General features: G+C 37.1%; 1 protein-coding gene across 1 annotated transcript; it reads right to left on the reverse strand.

The window, feature by feature from the left end:
* Positions 1-1,850: 1,850 nt before the first annotated feature.
* LOC586516 (UV radiation resistance-associated gene protein) lies at positions 1,851-22,723 on the reverse strand. The gene is made up of 14 exons (XM_030982304.1): positions 22,303-22,723; positions 17,411-17,531; positions 16,500-16,534; positions 14,925-14,988; positions 14,246-14,343; positions 13,181-13,267; positions 12,348-12,439; positions 8,309-8,414; positions 7,227-7,353; positions 6,611-6,695; positions 5,999-6,153; positions 4,985-5,150; positions 3,353-3,523; positions 1,851-3,094 (listed from the first exon to the last, which is right to left on the reverse strand). The coding sequence occupies exons 1-14, from the start codon at positions 22,357-22,359 to the stop codon at positions 1,972-1,974; spliced, it is 2,487 nt and encodes an 828-aa protein (XP_030838164.1). The 5' UTR covers positions 22,360-22,723; the 3' UTR covers positions 1,851-1,971.

The following is a 22,723-nucleotide window of genomic DNA, read 5'->3' on the forward strand; positions in this document are numbered from 1 at the left end:
TAGAAATATCTGCCGGTAAATCGTCTTCAAATCATAGACGATCACACAACTGAAAAGACGTCATGATGATTCTGATCAGATATGAGCTTGGCTCCTTCTAGGCAACCTGCAGCCCCCCAACATTGATGTCTTTTAATCGGTTCCTAACCTTGATTATTAAGATTGTACCTGTTTGAATATTCATGTCAAATGCCATCACAAATTCTTCCACAATTGGATCGCAGTCCAGTCATATATATATATAGTGTGCGGGGGCTGAAAGGTAATACAAAGTTTTGGTATGGGGTCATGAATTTGGTTCAAATGAACATATTGGAAGTCTAAAGTGATGAAATTGTAGCATATTACAATATTATATCTACATGTAACTGATATAAAAATATCTTGTGCATTAAAGTGCCCAATCAACAGAGTTTCCAAACTAAAACCAATCAACAAATTGCATGATATTATTTTCTAAACTCGTCAATCTGGTATATTCTTCTTCTTTTTTTAAATCTTCAAAATGATTCCGATCACTGCAGCTCATTCACTCATGTTGATAAGCTCTTTATTCTGTAACTTATATCTTTATCTCACAATACAATATCATTTTAACAGAAATTTCAGGAACAGATTACTGTTTTCACATGCATACTGCACTTCGAGGCCCAAATAGACAATTTCCGTAATGTGATCAAATTCAATGAATAAATCTTTGATAAGTGTCGTGTTAAAAAAATATTTCATTCACCTATTATGAATATTTGTATTCAATAGACAAAATGAGAATTGCATACATTAAAGATAAACTTGAGTTCTGGTAATGCGATTGCATTGTGAAAGAAAAGGTGTGGAATGGATCAGAAAAGTTGATCATATAGCCTGTAAGTAATGGTGTGTAATGCAAGGTTTTGGAGTCATCAAAATCATCATAAATTTGGCAGAGTCTTGGTAAAGTAACAATCACTTACACAGAAAGATGTATATGGGACAACACACATGGTCTCGGGGCTAGTACTACCCTGATTTCCTTATCTTTCTATGCTCATTACTCAGCCAGTATATATTTTCTTCCAAAATTGTTTGGCACATGACATTTATTTGTAATCTTGAACATTCAGTGTAAGTTTTCGTTAGATTCTGTGAGAATTCATTTTCTTTTTTTTACCAGAACTCAAGTTTATCTTTAATTGATGCTTGGAAGGGCAAACACTATGGCCCAAATTCACAAAGGAGGTTTGTCGACGAACCTTGGTTTATGTGCGTCATATGACACGTTTTGACGCGTTTTTTTGTGAATTTGGGCCCGTGGTTTTGCCCTACCTAACAACACCTAATGTATGCAATTCGCGTTCTGACTATTGAAGTACATACAGTTATCTCTGTCAGGTGAATTAAATAGTTTTTTTAACAATTATTTTAAACATCCTTTATTAATTTTTGCCGTGTGTATATCAAACTAACCATTTCTAACTCCATAATTTCATGGCCAATTGCACAATAGCCAAGTTTAATGATTTCAGTGCAGTATTTCATATCATATTACTTCTATTAACTTACGTATCAACTGCTGTTAAAAAAAAAATTAAAAAATCAAAAAATCAACATTTTTTTTTTTTTTAAATCAAAATTTCATTGTTACTTCAAAGTTCTCTGCTAATGGGAGTTGGAAGAAAATGAGGCCGAACCAATAATCTTGATCAATCTGATCAATAGAGACAAGACATTTTTAAAGCCTGTATAAAGAATTACACTACAGGGTTAAGAGCTAAATTCCAAATTTCAAAGAAAAATGACTGCTTGCCTATAAGAATACTGGTAATTGAACTTTAAAAAATATGGAATTGTACTCTTTATTTGAGTTCATTACCGTCCAAGTTGATTTTTTTTTTGAGTAGTTAAATAGTGCAAATTTCAAGACTGATCCTAGTAAAATTCTTCAATTGAATGTTCATATTATCAATAACTAACTTTGCACAATGACTTGTGTTAGCTATCAGGTATGCTCTTAGTCTTGGGAACAGACACAGAGTTGTTTGACTTGAATCTAGAGAAGCTACCCTGACTGGACAGCGCATCGGCTCTCGAGCTGATGTCGTCAAAACGGAAGATGTGATCCACAGCCATGAAAGGCACTTCTCTCACCGACCCCTTGGGGTCATGGGTTACGACTGAAGGGTCAGCCTCTTGACCCTCCACATGAGATTTACTTGTTGAAACGCTGGAATGACCATCACTTTTTGCACATTGCCCTGGAATATATGGAGGTGATGCATTATTGGAATTCGACTGGTTATGTGCTGGGCTCGTCGAAGGTGTTTGTTCGCTGCTTCCTTTTGCTTGCTCACATGATCCTTCTCTGTTTTCACCTGCAGGTTGATCTGTCTGTGAGTCACTAGGTGATGGGTTGCTCTTTGTAGGGCTAGTGGTTCCTGAGCCAATGCCCTGTCCTATATGCACTGAACCCAAATCGACACTATCCTGCGAAAGCGCATCACCAGAACTATAGTTAAGTTGGCTGATACCTATAACTTCAGCACTCACTCTTACTCTTTCCTCGTCATCTTCATCATCACCATCACTATCGGCTTCATTTGGAATGCGATCCCTTTCAGAAGTCCTTCCATTAAGGGAATCCTCACTCACCGCCGCTTCTCCATTGCTCGAATCATGCGCATCCCCGCCGCTGCTGTGATTCACGTCGCCCTCCACAACCCCTGGCGATGCTTCCTCTCCTTCTGTCACCACTACCCCACTGTCTCGAAGTGCCCCACCCCTACGTTCTCCATTCACACCTCCCCCCTCCAGAGGAACCAATCCCTCTTCGCCCTGTGGGGTAGAACCGGTCCCGTCTCTGGTCCTTCCCTGTCTAGCTGCCTCAGAGATGTGGTAAGGAGGAGGCGGGCTGTTGGGAATGTTCTCCCCCAGGAGACCGGCTGGCACACTGGGAGCTGCTGAGGAGTAGTTGGGAGGGTTAGGAGACATGTAGGGACTGGCCATGGAGGCCTGGATCCCAATGCTGGCACGAGACCGGGGAGATCCGGCTGGAATCGGTTGTGAAGCGGCTCCAGGCGGTTGAGCATTAGCTCCAGATGATGATGCAGGAACAGAGCTGAGGAAGATAAAAACACAAATTTACCAGGAGATGAATAAACCCAGAGTACAATTAGTTCATCTTACAAGGTTATCATCCTAAAGGACAATTATCATCAAGAGTTAGTTTTTTGGATAGTGGAAGGGTATATTGGCGGTAATTTCTTTTAAATCAGAACAAATTGTGACGAACTTTAATTTTTAAAAACAATTGAGAATTTTATTTTTTAAGACTGGAAACAAATGAATTAAAATGAAATCGTCTAGTCAGACTTACACCGAAAAGCCCCACTTGAGTTCTAGGAGTGTCTGGAGGTTAGGCAAGGTCAAACGGAGGTCAGAGGTCCCAAGTCCCAGGATGTACCGAAGCTGGGCGATGTTACGGTTGAGGAGATAGACGGCATAGTTGAAGTGGAACTTCTCCCTGCCCTTGGTGTAGAGAGGAAAGCTATCGAGAAGAGAGAGAAAGAGATCGGATAAAAAATAAAATTAATGGACAATTGCATTAAGTTCATTCACCAGATTATGAGATAATGAGCCACATTAAGGTCTATGGCGTTAGTACCGAACATAAACCAGACACCGTCTATGGCGTTAGCACCAAACATAAACCAGACACCGTCTATGGCGTTAGCCCCAAACACAAATCAGACACCGTCTATGGTGTTATCACCAAACACAAATCAGACACCGTCTATGGTGTTATCACCAAACACAAATTAGACACCGTCTATGGCGTTATCCCCAAACACAAATCAGACACCGTCTATGGCGTTATCACCAAACACAAATCACACACCGTCTATGGTGTTATCACCAAACACAAATCAGACACCGTCTATGGTGTTATCACCAAACACAAATCAGACACCGTCTATGGCGTTATCACCAAACACAAATCAGACACTGTCTATGGCGTTATCACCAAACACAAATCAGACACCGTCTATGGCGTTAGCACCAAACACAAACCCGACACCAGTCTGGCTCTCCCTCCGCAGAGGAGTTCTCTCTTGATGCACTTCATACATCCAGAGTGCAAAATGCTTAATTGTCAAAAATCATTTCAGATCATTTTTTTTCACAGGGGAAGAAGAGTATCATTAGGATATAGAGCTAACAAGTACTACCTTAACCCAGCTTATAGAATCATACTGAAACTGTAATTCACATATATCCAGTTACACCTTCACCAATATCAGGAACGATAATATCTTTTGTATTCCTGACCTGTCACAGCATTACGTTCTTATGCTAACTACATCTAGCTATTAAACAACAACAACTAAGACAACAATAAGCAATAAACAGGTACCAGTAACAAAATGGAGAAAAAATTCACTACCGGTACTCTCTATCTTTGTCTTGCAACGTTTCTCGGATGTGGTCATGTATAAAAAAAACCTGGGGGTGTTTCACAAAGATCCTAAGCTGAACTTATCTCTAAGCTGGACTTAACAATTATGGAAAGCCATTTGCATCCTTGAAAATATTTTGTAAAAGTTATTTTAAAAGGGCATGAAATTTTGATTCAAATCATTCATTTTTTCTATTATCGTGGTAGATTTCATGTTCTTGATGTGGAATTTATGAAAAGTCTAAAATACTTGAATTTTTGCTTTTGAATATATTTTAAAATAAGGCTACAAATGGCTCTCCATAATATCTAAGTCCAACTTAGAGTTAAGTTTGACTTAGAATCTTTGTGAAACACCCCCCTGGATCTGTTACATCAGATATGATTATATGTGATGAAATTATTAAATCCTCCCCCCCCCCCCCCTTGGGCAGTCATAGACCCATTTATTTGCTTGTAAGACAAACACACAGCAACAACAACATCAATAAATAACAACAGCAAGCAAACGAACAAACTAATAAAAAGACAGAAATGAATAATTATCCTCACTCTCTGTCTTTGTCTTGTAACTGTTCCGTGATGTGATCATGTATGGTAGACCTGGATCCATTGTAATGGATGGAATAGCGGAGCGGAACCTGTAGAAACTTTGAGATCATCAGAGTGAGATGGCTCGTATGTCCCAGTGCAGTAGAGATCGTCATGTCATCTTTATCTGCAGGGGGATGATGGAACGATACAGTAACTATTTCAATGTTTCAATTCTCATTTATTTCATTCCATTTTAAGCATACTTTGTTCATGTTATATTGTAAAACAGCATCTGAGGAACTAACACTTCAACAAGCTCTGCTTATAGTTAGTTCCTCTTTTCTCGTGCTTTTTCTATTATATTTGTTGTTTCATTGCATATTTTTTTGTAATATAATTATTCATTGTATTATGTTTTGCATGAGAAACAAAATCATCTGAATCATTTTCGGATAAAAATTACATTGAAACAAAAGATTAAAAAAAAAATTCATAAACATATTTAGAAACTGAAATGTGGAACTACATAAATAAAAACCTGTAAGCCTTGTACAAGCGCAGTTCCCAAAGCATTCATAGCATAATGCAATGTAATGTATTTGAAATTCTTTTCATTCTTTTTCTCATGTGCCAACTAGATTTATGTTCATTTTTCATAAAGTGATTATAATGTATAATTTACATCCAGGTAAGTGTTTTTCATAACTGAAGAGACAAAAGTAAGAGAAGAATCTCGGCATATAGCTTTGTTCCCTGACAAAAGGAAATGTACTCATCCAAGATAGCCTACCTCTTGTGGTGACCGTGTCATGTGAGGATTGTTGTAAATGATGCCTCAAGGTTTAGATAAAATATCCAGACAGGCGAGACAGCTCTGCATCTCACTGGGACAAATATTACCATGAGCACTTTATATCCCCAGCCATTCCAGTAATAAATTTCGTCTAATTTTAATTGTTGTAAATATGTTTTTTCTGTAGGTTAATGCAAGTGGAATGTTAAAATGTTGCACTAACTGATTGTAAAACTCACTCATTTGTATGTTGCTCTCAGCATTTGGTAAAGGTGCTGTGCAGACGGTGTACACATTGTTTGGAAGTTGTTGGATTGGATAGACGCGTGAGAGTTCTTGTATGAGAGAGGCTTTCCTGGCTGTGTACATTGAAATCACCTGCCTTTTGATATCCCTGCAAATTAAAAAGGCAGCACATAAATATATTAGCGAGATAATAACTTATTCTTTTGCACAATAAGATATCCATTTGGCTCTTATTATTCGGTAATATAAGTACGTTTATGGCTATAATTTGCAAAAATTAAACTAAGTGACAATGTTAATCATTTTCAACCAAAATTTATGTTGCAGTGTTATTCTTTAGATAATTTTGGAGATGTGTGGTAAATTTTATTGCAATTAGTCCTTTTTTGTGGCTGAGATTTTGAGGGGGGGGGGGCATACCCCCATCCTCAAAAGCTCTGAAGAAGCCTAGTCTTTCTGGGTTAAAAGAACACCATTTGAAGGATAATTCATTTCTGCAGATTTTTCAAACTGCGATTGAATTCTGCTTTATCTAATCCAAGCCTAAAGTTAATTTGTTATGGCATAGCATTCTCTTTAACATTGGAAACATTTGAAGTTCTTACTTTGTTTCTGTCAAGTTTTTAATCTCTATTTCAAGCTCTTCGTTACTAGGCTGCAATTCGTCCCATTTTAACTTGGTGGATTCCACTAGAAGCAAAAATGAAGACAAAAAAAAAAGGAAAAGAAAATAAACATTTTAAATCACACATCTTGAAGAAGACTGTTTGCCACAACAAAAAGGCTCTGTGATTTCAAGAATACCTACTTCTGTAAATAGTTTTAAAGTTTTGACGGAAAATTTATTTCATTATTTTTTAGGCCAATGCATACAATAACCTCAAGCCAAAGTTGACAATGGGTTTGTACAATTTATGCTTACCCGTTGTAAAACTTACAAAAACGTGTTCCAGGAATAGAAAATAGTTTGTATCAAATGATTGGGCATTGTGATATATTGAAATGCCAAACAAAACTATAATGCACTTCTCTTTAAACAAAGATGATCTACTTAAAAATGAGGACTACGGACGTAACCATAATTTGCTAAGACAACTATCAAACTTTGATGACAAAAACTGAAGTAAAAACTGAAGTAAAAATAAAACATACATACTAAATTAGATGCATTAGGTGTTGTATATAAATCCATAATATTATTATCATTATTACATATCTTACTTTTAGATTGGACCTGTTGTTTGTGGTGGTCATAAATTTCTTTTTCTCTCTCCAGCCTTTTCCTCTGGCTCAGGATTTCTTCCTTTAAAAGCAGCAGCCTCAGTTCTATTGCTTCCTTCTCTGAACACTGCAATATAAAACATACAAGGTAATATTCAAGTTTGGTAAAACTTTTTGTCAAATATATCTTTGATTTTAGCTGATGATAGCCCATATGATATAAATTCTAAGCTGCTATAGTAATGTTTCTCCTTTGACTAGAATGTTATAATAAACAAAGGTGTTCAAAATGAAATGATAAAAGCATAGTGCACTTTACAATTAACTCATGGTAGTCCACAATGATTTTGTTTTAACAAGTAAAAGTGACAGGTTTCAAAATCAGTGACAGTCTAAAAATGAATTCACAACCAAAATATAGCTCAGATTGCACCAGAGAGAACCCATAGCCCTGAAACCGGTTTAACCCATCAAAACAAGACTTCGCACATCAGTTCTCATACTCCTTTCAACTTAAAGATAAACTCCAGTACTGGTAAAAAAATAAAAATTAATTCTCACAGAATCAAACGAAACTTACACTGAATGTTCAAGATTACAAATAAATGACATGTGCCAAACAATTTTGGAAGAAAATGTATACTGGCTGAGTAATGAGCATAGAAAGACAAGGAAATCAAGGTAGTACTAGCCCCGGCACCATGTGTGTTGTCCCATATATAGCTTTCTATGTGAGTGCTTGTTACTTTACCAAGACTCGGTCAAATTTATTATGATTTTGATGACTCCAGAACCTTGCAGTGCACACCAATACTTACATGCTACATGATCAACTGTTTCTGATCCTTTCCACACCTTTTCTTTCACAATGCAATCGCATTACCAGTACTAAAGTTTATCTTTAAGTTTCAAGTTTACATGCTTGAATTTTTCTTTGTAGACCACCATGGTAGCTTTATCAGTAAACTTAGTGACCTTTCATACACACAGCTTTTTCATTTAGCCCTACTTGATATTCATTGTTTTACAGGTGGTTTACTGCATGACATGTGAATGAGGCTTTGTAAGTAAATCATTCTTACCAATCTTGTTTTATTAGTTGTATCACTTAATTTCTGAATGATGGACGTCCTGACTTTGCCTACCGTCACCTCCGTTTGTTTTATTGCACGTTGGGTAGTGTGTAACCTACAGAATAAATGATAAAACAAGAAAATCAAAATCACATGAAAGTCTAATAAAGGGTAGCAAAGGGATAAAGAAAAACACAAACATCAAGTAAAAAAGTTCTCTAAAACAAGTACCGGTAATCCGAAAAGAAGAGATACTCGGAATATCTGTTTGGAGCCAGAAAGGCGTTAACTCAAATACTTTTACACAGAGTTTAAAGCCTTTCTGGCTCCAAATGGACGATATATAGACTTCCAACCTGTGAGAACAGTATACAAACTGAAAGTGATGCTTTTAACCCCTAAACCACCACAGGAAAGGATCCATACTACTGTCTTGAATTTGGCATTCTAAGGGGTAAATGAGATGTGACCGAGAGAGAGCGGGAGAGAGAGAGAGAGAATGAGACAGTGAGGCCCAAATTCACAAAGCAAGGTTTGAGCTCAGACCAAGGTTTGAGCTCAAACCTCCTTTTGTTTCGCCAAACCTCCTTTTGTTCTTTACAAACCAGGTTTGTAAAAAACGCGTAAAACGCGTCATATGACGTACGAAAACCAAGGTTTGTCGACAAACCTCCTTTGTGAATTCGGGCCTTAGAGACTGAGAGAGAGAGAGACACAGAGAGAGAGAATATACAATGGAAAAAGAAAGGGAGAGCAGTATTGGAGTAAATAACTTGTATGATAATTACCCTAAGGCCAGGTAATATTGAATCCTGGTTTCTTGTTATGAAGAGGAAGAGTTTCTGTGATATTCAAGATTTCATCCCCGGCAACACAGAAAATCTTTGGATATAAATAACTGTTCTATTAATGTTTTGCTAAAACATTAAATGTTTGCTGTCACATATTTCAGCTTACAAGAAATTCTAACTATAGGGTCAGTTTTAACAGAAATTTTCTTGAAAATTATTTAATTTGTCCATGTACTACAGAAGTTAAAACTTAAAAGGAAGTGGAAATTGAAATTACAATGAATAAATTATTTTTCCTGTTGTAATGTCACAATTTCCTTATATCTTTCTTTAGTTGATTAGTAGATAAGAAAGCAAAAGGGGAAGAGAAACCAATTATCAATTGCACATGGCTTACAGGTTCACAACTTATTATTCTAGATGTGACAAATTATTAACCTCACATTTCCCAATCATAGCATTAATCAATTTGTATAATTGATGTAAGGTCTGAGGGATCAAAACCTCAAATAAAGCACTTACACATCAAGGATTCTGTGACACAAAGACGTAACTCCATATTTTGCCAAAGTGAGTATTTGATATCAAAATGTTCAGAAAAATGTGGGCATTCCAGGAAACACAAAGACTTAACTCCACCCGACACCCCATTGAAGTTAATGGCTAGTGAAACATAGACTTAACTCCTTAACTCATTGACACATGAACCACTTCTTCTCAAAATGGCCAAAATAGAGTTACGTCCTTGTGTCACTGACCCATTGACATGTACATCTACAGAGTACACATCAAAAAGACCATTACTCATGACTAACCAAGACGACCTTCTTATTATCACATGGACTTTAAGTTGATAACAAGTCATTAAAGTCCACTTGAATTCAGTATTTAATCTACCAAAGTCCAAAGGACCCTTTGAAATATCCATTGAAAATATCGCCAGCAAAATCACACCATGGACACATTTAAGTATGAAAACCATGTGTGTACATAAACTGCACTTATAATTGTTTATGAGTTTTTTAAAAAGTTAGAAAATGCTAACGTGCACAATTTATTATATGAATTTGACACAGACTGGAGTGCTATATTTTGAAATATTTGTTCACATCCCTCTGTTTACACCTCTCTGTTTTTCTAAATCCTGTATTTCTCTTTCTCCCCCCCCCCCCCCCCCCCCCCCCCCCCCCGCATCGTCCCCCCTTTCTCTCTCTCTCCTCCAGAGAATATGTGCATGTCAGATAACTGAAATTTCTTGGCGTGAATTAATGTGATACCCGGTAAGCAAAATGAAAAAAAGAAAGAAAGAAAACTTATATAATTATAGAATTGGACACGGACTGAAATTATTTTCATTTTCAACTCAAGTCCATGCTTTCCTTGTAATGCATGGCTTAAATCAACCATTTGAATTCCTTTCAACATACAAGCAATGGAAGAACGGAGTTAGACATTACAAAGCAAAAAACACAACTCAAGGGCAATTCAATATCATTCTGGCTAACACGGAGTGAATGTACACTTGAAAGTGAAACCGTAACTATACTTAATCATGAGCTAAATGTTGATGAGGAAGCTAAATGTGGGATAATATAATCTGTTTGGAGCCAGAAGGGCTTTAGCTCTGTTTAAAAGCATTTATGATTTAGCATCCTTCTTGCTCTCAGTATACGATATTCACTTTCTATTTTCTTCATGATAGATAAACTTGAGTTCTGGTAAAAAAAGAAAATGAACTCTCACAGAATCAAACGAAACTTACACTGAATGTTCAAGATTACAAATAAACTGCAGTTGCCAAACAATTTTGGTAGAAAATGTATACTGGCTGAGTAATGAGCATAGAGAGATAAGGAAATCAAGGTTAGTAGCCCCGACACTATTTGTGTAGTCCCATATACATCTTTCTGTGTATAGTGCTTGTTACTTTACCAAGAAAGGGCCAAATTTATTATGATTTTGATGACTCCAGAACCTTGCAGTACACACCAATACTAACATGCTACATGATCAACTTTTTTTGATCGATTCAACACAGTTTCTTTCACAATACAATCGCATGACCAGAACTCAACTTTATCTTTAAAGGATACGAATCATGTAAAACAATAGTTGTGTACAGCCAATATATACTAAATCAAGTCGCCCCTGCCCTCAGAGCTTTACCTAGTATCTTATGAGTTCAGGAGTATAAAGAAATTTTAAAATAGCATAGATGGCAGAGTGTTCTTGTCAACTCATCAAGGATATGGGTTTTTCCCAGGATTAATTATATCAACATTTCTGCCTCAAAATTGGCAACAGTGATTCATTCCCATTATTGCCATGCTCTTCGGATAAAGAGTCATGTGTCTGAAGAAAATAAACGATAACATAGATGGCCGAGTGTTCCTGTCAACTCAACAAGGATATTGGGTTTTTCCCAGCATCAATTTAATCAACATTTCCGCCTGTGTCATGTGTCTGAAAAAACAATAACAGTAACCTGATTTATATAAGATTTTGCCGTTTATAATTCTCTCAAATGTTTAGATATTTCTCTAACAAAGTTGTAAATGTTATATTATATAACGGGCCCTGCATACAAGCAACCTGCTTATTAAGGGTATCCCTCCATTTTTATGTATATATTATTATTCTAATACATTGTGTCAAGAATATGTTATATTTCTTCTTTTTTTTAAAGATGGAAAAGAAATTGAATTGAATTGAACCACTTTTTGATATTGGCAATATTACTTTATGAGAAAACAAAATTATAAAAACCGAATGTGTTATCAATTTAAAGATTTTATTGCTGACTTTCCATCGTAAAGTTCCTGGCTTCAAACAAGAAATATAGTATTATATGCAATAGTTTTTAAGCCAGACTTAATTCCTCATGTTGATGTTCAGTATCATGTCATGACCTAGTGTCATATTACATATCAATTAAATTTCCTCCTTGTGCTTCGTTTTTGTTAGCTGGTATGTTTATGAAATGTTATACATTTTAATTACCTTCATGCTATATTGTGCAGGTCTTTTGGGTGCATCAGTTGGTCGGGAAGAGGGACCAATACGATAACAGTGATTTACTTTGCTTTCCTCTTCCCTGGCAGCCAACTGATGCACTCAGAGGACCTCCAGGAGGATTGTGCATTTATAATTGACATTCTCTTAATGTTTGTTTACTCATATTTAGATTGTTATATTTTTTGTGAATTGCCAAGTAAATAATAAATTTAAACAAAATAAAAAAATGAGATCTATCTTACCTTGCTAATGAATATGAGTTGTATGTGAGGATTGCAGAGCTTTGGTCAACTTCCAAGACCTTGCAAAATTTGGCTTTGTTTTTCGAAGAATCCTGAAAAACACAATGAATTAAAAATTGCATGAAATGAAGAAAAAAAGGAATACTGTATTTAAACCAATGTCTAAAGGTAAAGATGTTCAACAGATTATAAGGACAGTAACATTTTCACTAGCTGTTATTTTAATAATTATCAAAGACTGCCTACAATACATGTTTGCACTGCACTGCCAGCTCAATTTTGCATGCATTTTTAATAGGTCATAGCACAACAACAAACAATGCAGGGAATTCACACACAAAAAAAAACTTGTTAAAAAAAAAAACTTGTACAAAAAAAATTACTTGCAAAGTAAAAAGGCAGCACTAAATATAATCAAATAATAATATAAATAGTACAAAACTATGCACACACACAAAACAAAAAATTGCTAATTTTGATTTTTTAAGATAAAAATGTCACTTCATTTTAAACGCAAACATTATATCTGTTGAACTGACATGCCTTGCTTGCCTATCCCAATATTCACAATAGCACATAAGGGTTGTCCTGGGCCCCATTTCACAAAACTTGTCATCAGTGACACATGACACTTTTCGTTATAAGCTACTGAAATCCTTGCTTCTGATTGGTTATCAGCAGATTTGTCACTGATTTTTGTCATTTGACATTGAAAAAAGGCTTTGTGAAACGGGTCCCTGGGATACATGTATGTGAGATAACACTCAAGAAAAATGCATAAATAAATAAATGAATATATAAATAAATGATTAATAGATGATTAAATTCATTACCTGGAGATTATCTGTTGAACTATAGAAACCATCAAACATGCCAAAGATAATAGAATTAGGCTGGTACTTCACACCATCCTTGTGAATCTGTGGTTAGAATAGAAAACATTACCATTATTCAAATAATTCAATTTCATATCATTGACAATGTAAGGATCTTGTTAGTGCACAGTATGAATGTGTTTTCTAATATGAATCTGTGGTAAAAATACAGAATATTTACAATTTAAAATGAACTTGATGACAACGCATCTACAATGCAGGATTTTTGTCAGTGTACAGTATACTGGGTATTCACATGTGGCATGGCGAATATAATAAGACTTAGGCTGGTACTGTACCCCATCCATGTGAATCTGTGGTAAAACATTAGATATTTGTATCGTTTTATGAATAACAAATCATGGAAAATTCAAGGTTCTTGTCATGACTGGGTGCGCTTAATGTTCATACCATATGGTAAATTTACAAAACAATATAAGGTACACTTTACATTGAGTAGATTTCATAGATAGGGGTAAACAAAAAGAATTAAAGTACAAGACAATGGTTGAGTAACTAATGTTTTCAATATAAAACAAGTTCTAAAGATTATTATTATTTTTATTATTATTACATTATGTTAGTAAGATAACCTTGTTCAACCCAACTCCAAGCTTTATGCAAATCATGATTTATCAATCACAATCATGCTCTTGAATTTCGAGAGAAGACAAGCATTTATTAATGATATGTGCATCTTGTAAACCACATAAAAGGTTGGAGTAAATTTCCACCTTTACCACTAGAAGTGTTGATAATTTGCAGTAAAATAAAGGATTGGTCCCATATCAACAGTTTTATAACAACAATAGAAATAGGTTTATGAAGAAAATATATTTGATTTTAATCACAATCTTAATGAATGTACTGTAAGTTCATTGGCATAAATCAGTTTTTCAAATTTCACCATATATTTTCTACATAGACCAACTGATTAGATATTATCATTGTAGTCATGAAATTGTTGATGTTTTACCAGTCCTTAGCATAGAATATGAATAAGATAATAAAACCAAATCTCACCTTTGTACCGATGAATGAGAGACCTTTGAGATCAACTTTCCATTCGATGATAAGCTTGAAATCACTGTCATGGCCGCCCCAAACCTTCACATAAAATGCTGTATTAAAGCAGCTAAGGAAAATGTCATTACTGAATGCATGAACATACACTCATTATTAGCAAGACAAGAGACAAATGTGAAAACCTATGAGAAACTTAGCCCTAAAAAATTAAACAATTAGCTCATTTAGCTGTGAAATTTCAGAAAGTGCTCTCTCTCTCTTTTTAAATCTCTTTCTCTCTCAATCATCATCAAAGAAGACAAACACATTACAACACAGTATTCTCTCTTTTCTATACAATTTTTTTAAAAGCTTAGTGAAAAAATTCAAGAACTTTCTACTATAGAGAGTTTCTGAGAGTATACAATGAAATTATTATCATTACTATCAAAATGTTGTTATTGATGCCTTTTAAACCCTGAATTAGAGCCCAATGCAGAAATGGCATACTTTGAAAACATAAGAAGGTTGCGTAAAACTTAAATTCTAACCCCTAGGTGGGCACTTTTATTGCTCTGTTGTATCAGATTTTCTCCAGGCTCTTGAAATGATTCCATACTACCCTGCATAAATCATATACATACATGTACCTTTAACATCAAATTGTCTAGTTCGAGCTACATGTAAAAAAGGATACCGGACAAAGCCGTGTTGACCTCTGGACATGACCGACAGAGGTCAAAACTTCGCCACGTTGGATTCTGTCCAAGAAAAACAATGGTACACATTGAATGTTCTCATTCGGTAAATGACAGTTCAATTATAAAACAACTACATGTAGACATTAAAGATATTATGTCCCTTTTGCAACCAACATCAAATTCTGTAGAACTTTGCAGAAATTATGAATATGTCATGTATGTCCTATCTGTGAAATTTAAACATTAACAGTGTCTTAATATTCAAAATATGCAAGGAAACCTTTTACTTGCTAGACTTCACTGTCAGATACTATTGAGTGACTGACTGGCTTTTTTTTTTCTTTGGTAATAATACACAAAAAATGAGCTGTAAAGGATAAAATCAATAACCCACTTCTTGTAATGGCCAAAATTAAACTGATTGAATCTTTGCGCAGCATAAAACGTACGACCATTCGGTACAATGGTCTGAAAATCCGACTATTACTTAATGGCTCTATAGCTCCTAAGTCGATTCGACAGCTGACAGTCTTTATTTTCCCACTTGAAGACATTTTCAAGCCCCTCTTTTTTTAGGGAAGTTCTTAATTAGTATTATCTTTCAAATGCCGTTGGAATTTAACCTTTTCATTTTTTTGGCCTGCAAATGGGACATAGTACCTTTAAGATAAGCTCGAGTTCTGGTGATGATAGAAAATAAATTCTTGTAGAATCCAACAAAACTTAAACCGAATGTTTAAGATTACCAATAAACGACATGTGCCAAACGATTTTGTAAGAAAATGTATAGGGGCTGAGTAATGACACAGGTCACTTTGTGTAAGTGAGAGTTGCGGTTTCTATTGAAGATGATTTTCAGCAAGTTTTTGCGAGGCCGTTTTATTCTACTGCAGGATAAACAATCTTTTTATAGCCATGTTCTCTCTACATCGACGCCAATACCAGAGCTCAAGATTAGCTTGAAACTACAGTATATATCCTAGTTTTAAGTTCACATGATCAGCACACAATTATCAACATAACAATTCTCTTTTGAACTTTAACATACAGTATAGTCAAGCTGATCATGATTTTATCACTAAATCAGGTTTTACTATGCTGCAGTTGTACCAGAATATTTAGTGTCCTGTTCAAGCAGTATACATGTACATGACCCATGACATAATATTTGAACCAGAATTAAACATCAATATTAAATAGTCAAGCACATTAAAATCATCTGGTAAGCTACTTTAGTCATGGCATTGGATTGGCTGTATGCAAATTTGTAATAGAATTGTGGCAGTTGTTATTCATAACAAGTTTTATGAAACAAGGCCCAGCTCCAGACAGTAACCACCAAGAATGGAATCTAATTACAATTGATTAACATTTCATCTATAATTGCCTTTTAAGTTGGAACAAACAATAGCCTAGACTGGCATTAATTCTCTAGAGTGTATTCATTGTATACATGCATGTGTGATGAAATTCAAGTGTAGCAGCTGCCTGTTTGTCCTATTGATCGACTAAAGCTAGCAAAGAGTTAATACAGATAAATGTCATTCAAAAACAAGTAGAGCTCTACTTACCAAGGAGTCCTGGATCTTTTCACTTGTGTAAAAGGCTGTAAAAGCAAAGTAAACAAAACAGAAATATATAGAATCTCATACTAATATTGGTGTGAAACAAATTAGAAAGCAACTTGCATAAAGGACTTGGGCAAGTCACAGATAAATCCAGCCAAACCTGTCTATTGAAGCCCACCAAGGGAAACAGGCAAAGTGGCCACTGTAGACAGGTGACCTTTATAGAGAGGCTGCCTCTAAGACAGGTTAGACTGTATACATTACACATGTACATTGTACACATGTATGTCCCAAATTTTACTGACGTTATATAATGTATTATTAAGTATAATGCTAATAATATTTAGCCTATTGGACATTGGACATGTCCAAACAGAAAACAGGATAAACATCAGCATCCCATATTCAAATTGGCAAAGCGTTACAAAAATAAAAAATCACTGTTTCCACTTTAAAATGGCAAGCCTTTTTAAACTTTTCTGTCAATGTATTTTCCTAAATTATATTTCTGAAATCTCGATTCTGAATGAGTAGTGATATTTTCACTTCAATTTTTATTTGGGTTAATAGCCGGGCAACCTAGACAATTGTTTGATTGGGCATTGGACTGGGCATTTTCCTGATACTATTTCAGATGTACATGTATATGTCTTGCCATCTGCTGCTCATAATGTCGTGAAATATGGCGCAATTGAAAATGCAGTGGTAGCGATGTTGGTAAAATACTCTGCCCTTCAATATTCAACATTTGGTCATTTACAGTCCACTGCACAAACATGAACTGATAAATGCACAACAGTAATGGTGTTTTTAGTTGCCAGCAAGATAACAATGGCAAAACTTTTAGGTTGCCAAGCAGGATTGTAAGTGATCACTTAGGAAACTGCTTATTTCCAGCCCTGTTTGGTGTTTACCTTCACTACTACTGCTACTGTGGAGAGAGAAGTAGGTTTCCATGAGAGATTCCGTCCCCCATTGTGATTTCACCTGGCTGATGTTCCTGGCTGAGAGACTCCGTAAATGTCGCAGTCTCCGCTGGAAGGTAAAGACATGGTGGGTGCAGAAGATAGTCACTTAAAATGATTGATATTGTACTCTTATCTATCTACTTCTAGTCTTGTATATATACATGTATGTGGGTGTAGATTAACTTACTAAACAGTTATGGCTATCATCTTCTGTTCACCCAAATCTTAGTTGAACTAGTCTAAGCGTGCACACAATTGTGTCATTAATCCTAATAATAATTTAAATTTTCTGTTGTAGCTTTTAATACTTAAAATGAAATAAAGTCTCAAAGTCAAACCACAGTGGCAGAGTGGCAAAAAAATATTTTAATAATGTTTTAAGATTTAAGAATAAGCTTGGAAAGTTTTGTTTGTTTTTTCTTCTTCTTTTTTTGGTTGGTTTGGGTTTGGGTCCTTCCTCAGAACTTTTATTTCAACAGAATTGCCAGTTGGACTGAATTATCGACACCCCCTTCTAAGGCTGTGCACAACAGTGTAATGAGGTACCCGAGTACATGTACACTCCCAGGCTTACAAGCGAATACTCGAGTATTCGGACGCCATGTTTTTTTATAATTTTTTTTTTTTGTTGAATTTTTTTGATTTTTTTTTTTTTTTTTTTTTTGCCACCACCATACCACTGGGGCAGTATCTCACGTCGCCGAAAACGCATGCAATTTTACTTTGAGTTGCAGTTGAAGGCGCCGATTTAATAATAATAATAATAACAGTAAACAATGCTGTTTTAAAAACCAAAGATGGCAGAATAATCCATTTTCCTCCAAGTCCAAACAGAAATCCAGACATTTGGTCCCAGTTTCTGAGTGGTGAGTTTGACAGTGCTTGAGTTGGGAAGCATTTTTACCGACGGCACCATGCCAGCGGCCGCCGCTCATCCAGGCACGGGTAAGCGTCGGCCTGGACAGATTTTTTTTTTTTTTTTGCGGCCGAATATTCGGTACTAAAAATCGTACCCAAGTAGTTGTCAACCGTGCGGGTACTCGAGCATTCGACTACACGCCGCAGCCCTACCCCTTTCCCCTTAATACTGGGGTGTCTGGACGATTTTTCAATTTTCCCTTTTGGATCGTTTGTCACCATTTATGGTTGGATATTTGGAAAAATCATTAACTCAGAACTACACATTTCAAATTTCAAGACTCACTGATGTTTCTATCAAAAGATACAGCCCCTCCCCCCAATTCTAGTCAATAGTCATAGCATTTTGGTCAGAATGGACGAAAAACACCCCGAGTTGCACAGCACGATATGCAAAGCGTGGAGTAAGGGTATTTTCAAACTGTAACTGCTCGGGATCCCTTGGGAGTCGGGACTAGAGAAAAAATAAGTGCATGGATACATTCCTTACAGCTGGCCCAACTTATCCCTCGGGGGCTCACTTCGTGAAATTGGTAAATCTCCGAGTTACCATGGAAACAATGTTTAAATCGCTGTTTTGATCAAGATATTTTTAGAATTTTGGGGGTGAGCCCCTTCGGGAAATATGGAGAAAACTTGCTCTTCCATATGACACCTCACTTATTGGGTATCACCTTCAGGATCACGAGCATGCAGTAGACCTATTGGTTTGAATCTCATTTGGTAATAAACATTGACCAATTTTGCAATGCACATGGACTGAACAGGGATGTGTGCAATCTGTATGGGAAGGATTTTAGCACACAAAACTGAGTGCCCGATCAGACACCCTATTACCAAACCTACCCTTGCCTTACTAAAATTGCATTGGGCCTTAATTGGCCTTGCCCTTGCCTTGGCTTGGCTTGGCTTGGACTTGGTCCCTGGCCCGGATCCGCCCAATTTATTTTGTAGCGGCTCTTACATTCGCCCTACTTACATTCGCCCTACTTTCACCGTACATTCATGTCACCAGTATTTTTCCATCACGGTACTTATTTATATTCATTATTCGGGCCACGTGTGTATTTCTCTCCAATCGCGCATCGTGGTTCCGCACTGTTCACCCCGCGTATTTTCAACTCCACGAGGTTTTTCTTCACTCCCGCTTTCACCTTGGTCGAGTCAAGACGTCTCCGCAATTTCCTCTCCAGGCTTATTCTTCTGTGCCTGTCGTTTCTTCTACGGCACGTCTACTCTTTCCCTGCCGTGTTCATCGGGCTGCAGTCTCCCAGTGGAACGTTATAGTCAGCACCGACATGGCGCCTGACTCTCCGCTGGGAGCTGCCAGTGTCTTCGTTCCGGTAGCTCTTTCCACTCACGAGCTCATCATTTCACCGCAGCTCATCTAAACATTTCTTCATCAAAGTCCGGCGCATCAAACGAGCAACTATTACTACTCAGCACCAGTGCCGGCTTTGCATGTCTACATTTCTACTTGCCTCCGACATCAAGCGATTCACTGCTTCGTCGTCGAGCGCCACATCTCTTCTCTTCTCTTCTCTTCTCGCCTGAGAGCTTCAACCACATCTTTATCACGAGCGTCAGCGTCGAGATCCTTCACCGCTCTTCAGCCACGAATACGAAGCTGCATCTCCGCCTTCAAGCCTCCGCACATCATCGCGTGAGCCCCTTCCTTCGTTCTTCTCAACTCTCTTCATCTTCATTGGACTTTCGACGCCATTTCTATTCTGTCGTAAGCTCTATTTATTCACGTTCATTATATACATCGCATTTATTCATGTCCATTCTCATTCATTACTATTTCTATGTAACTACGTGCAATATCTTCAATTCTCATTCCGAGTCATCGTTTGTGCTTGGCTACACTTTGCAAGTGTACGGCCAGCCTCATCAGTACCTAATAAACTTAACGAAAAGGGAATACTTTCTTTCATGTATTTTATTGTCAGTGCAACCTTGCTTCCTCGTAGCTAAAATAAAAATAAGAGTTATGTTGTGTGACGAGTGAACACGCTTTCAAATATCCATTCACAATACCTCACACTCATATCTCTAAAGTGGTGACCCCTCGTTTACTTTGAAGCTTGGTTGTACGATTTTATTATTCCCAGACTTTTTGGACTTAGCAATATTTTATCAAATGTATTCATTCTGGATTATGTATCGAATGTTTTTTATGCTCTTGCATTTATACACGTTTATTCGGTGCATACCATGTCATTCATTAATGTCTATTTAATGGCAACTAAACAGCCGTTCGCATACCATGCTTGTTGTTTACATTTTTTTCAACATGCCATGCTTGTACATTTCTTAGGCTGCTGTAAATTAGTGCATACACTATACGATACATGCACTTTTACATTTTTATCAGCCATTGATTCTTGTGACATTTTGTACTTTGCTCATTTATATATTATCGCCTTTTATCTGTGTATTGTATACACAGCTTCAATTCTGGCAGGGGAGTAATGTAGCGGCTCTTACATTCGCCCTACTTACATTCGCCCTACTTTCACCGTACATTCATGTCACCAGTATTTTTCCATCACGGTACTTATTTATATTCATTATTCGGGCCACGTGTGTATTTCTCTCCAATCGCGCATCGTGGTTCCGCACTGTTCACCCCGCGTATTTTCAACTCCACGAGGTTTTTCTTCACTCCCGCTTTCACCTTGGTCGAGTCAAGACGTCTCCGCAATTTCCTCTCCAGGCTTATTCTTCTGTGCCTGTCGTTTCTTCTACGGCACGTCTACTCTTTCCCTGCCGTGTTCATCGGGCTGCAGTCTCCCAGTGGAACGTTATAGTCAGCACCGACATGGCGCCTGACTCTCCGCTGGGAGCTGCCAGTGTCTTCGTTCCGGTAGCTCTTTCCACTCACGAGCTCATCATTTCACCGCAGCTCATCTAAACATTTCTTCATCAAAGTCCGGCGCATCAAACGAGCAACTATTACTACTCAGCACCAGTGCCGGCTTTGCATGTCTACATTTCTACTTGCCTCCGACATCAAGCGATTCACTGCTTCGTCGTCGAGCGCCACATCTCTTCTCTTCTCTTCTCTTCTCGCCTGAGAGCTTCAACCACATCTTTATCACGAGCGTCAGCGTCGAGATCCTTCACCGCTCTTCAGCCACGAATACGAAGCTGCATCTCCGCCTTCAAGCCTCCGCACATCATCGCGTGAGCCCCTTCCTTCGTTCTTCTCAACTCTCTTCATCTTCATTGGACTTTCGACGCCATTTCTATTCTGTCGTAAGCTCTATTTATTCACGTTCATTATATACATCGCATTTATTCATGTCCATTCTCATTCATTACTATTTCTATGTAACTACGTGCAATATCTTCAATTCTCATTCCGAGTCATCGTTTGTGCTTGGCTACACTTTGCAAGTGTACGGCCAGCCTCATCAGTACCTAATAAACTTAACGAAAAGGGAATACTTTCTTTCATGTATTTTATTGTCAGTGCAACCTTGCTTCCTCGTAGCTAAAATAAAAATAAGAGTTATGTTGTGTGACGAGTGAACACGCTTTCAAATATCCATTCACAATACCTCACACTCATATCTCTAAAATTTCAATGCAAAGCTGCACAGACATGCGTAACTTACATCTAGAAGTAAAGTACTATCACTCAAAATAATTAAGATTCTCATTCATTGTGCATTCAAATTCTATTTGACAGCACCACCGAGGCCGAGAGGGCATGCACTAGCAGTTAACATTGTGTCAGTATCAGTGAATGATCAACTTGACTTTTTTATCAACGCAGACACAGACGCTAGCTAGACGCCCACAGTCACAGTCACTCATCAGCTCAGTCACACTAAACCTAGATCTCTTCTAGACAAGTCACAGATGCAGATCCTGCAGCCACAGCCACAAATCAGGCTCAAATTTCAACATACCTGCTGGGTTATTAGCCCAATGTGTCTCAGTCTCCTGCTTGTCTCAGCTGAAGACATGGCTATATCTCAAGACAGACAGCTCAAAGTATAAATATCTCGTCCAATAGCAAACTAGACTGATTGAGCAGACATTTTGCAGTCACATCCCCCTTCCTGAGCTAGTCAGATATTGTGTGAGATTATTGAACTTGCCGACAAATAAACTGGTAATGAACCATAATTGTCAACTATTCGCATGGCCAATTTAACAATTTATAGTGAGCATAGCCGATCACGTAGGTTTGACGTATACAATTTAAACAGAGTCTATAATGCCTTGTATCCGTCTTATCATGTTTTTCTTCATAAACATTTACCTTGATATTTATACGGGGTAAACGGTCGGGGCAGGGGGGGGGGGGCATGCGGCCATTAACCCTTT

This window comes from Strongylocentrotus purpuratus, unplaced genomic scaffold (assembly GCF_000002235.5).
Source record: "Strongylocentrotus purpuratus isolate Spur 01 unplaced genomic scaffold, Spur_5.0 spur5_scaffold_12, whole genome shotgun sequence".
Classification (NCBI taxonomy): domain Eukaryota; kingdom Metazoa; phylum Echinodermata; class Echinoidea; order Camarodonta; family Strongylocentrotidae; genus Strongylocentrotus; species Strongylocentrotus purpuratus.

What these genes read in the sequence shown, in the direction of transcription:
- LOC586516 (XM_030982304.1), bottom strand. Translation starts at nt 22,359, where the DNA reads ATGTCTTCAGCTGAGACAAGCAGGAGACTGAGACACATTGGGCTAATA. An exon ending in TTGGGCTAATAACCCAGCAG is followed by an intron (nt 17,532 to 22,302) that starts GTATGTTGAAAT and finishes TTTACCTTCCAG; the next exon opens with CGGAGACTGCGACATTTACG. An exon ending in AAAAACTTGACAGAAACAAA is followed by an intron (nt 6,154 to 6,610) that starts GTAAGAACTTCA and finishes TTTAATTTGCAG; the next exon opens with GGATATCAAAAGGCAGGTGA.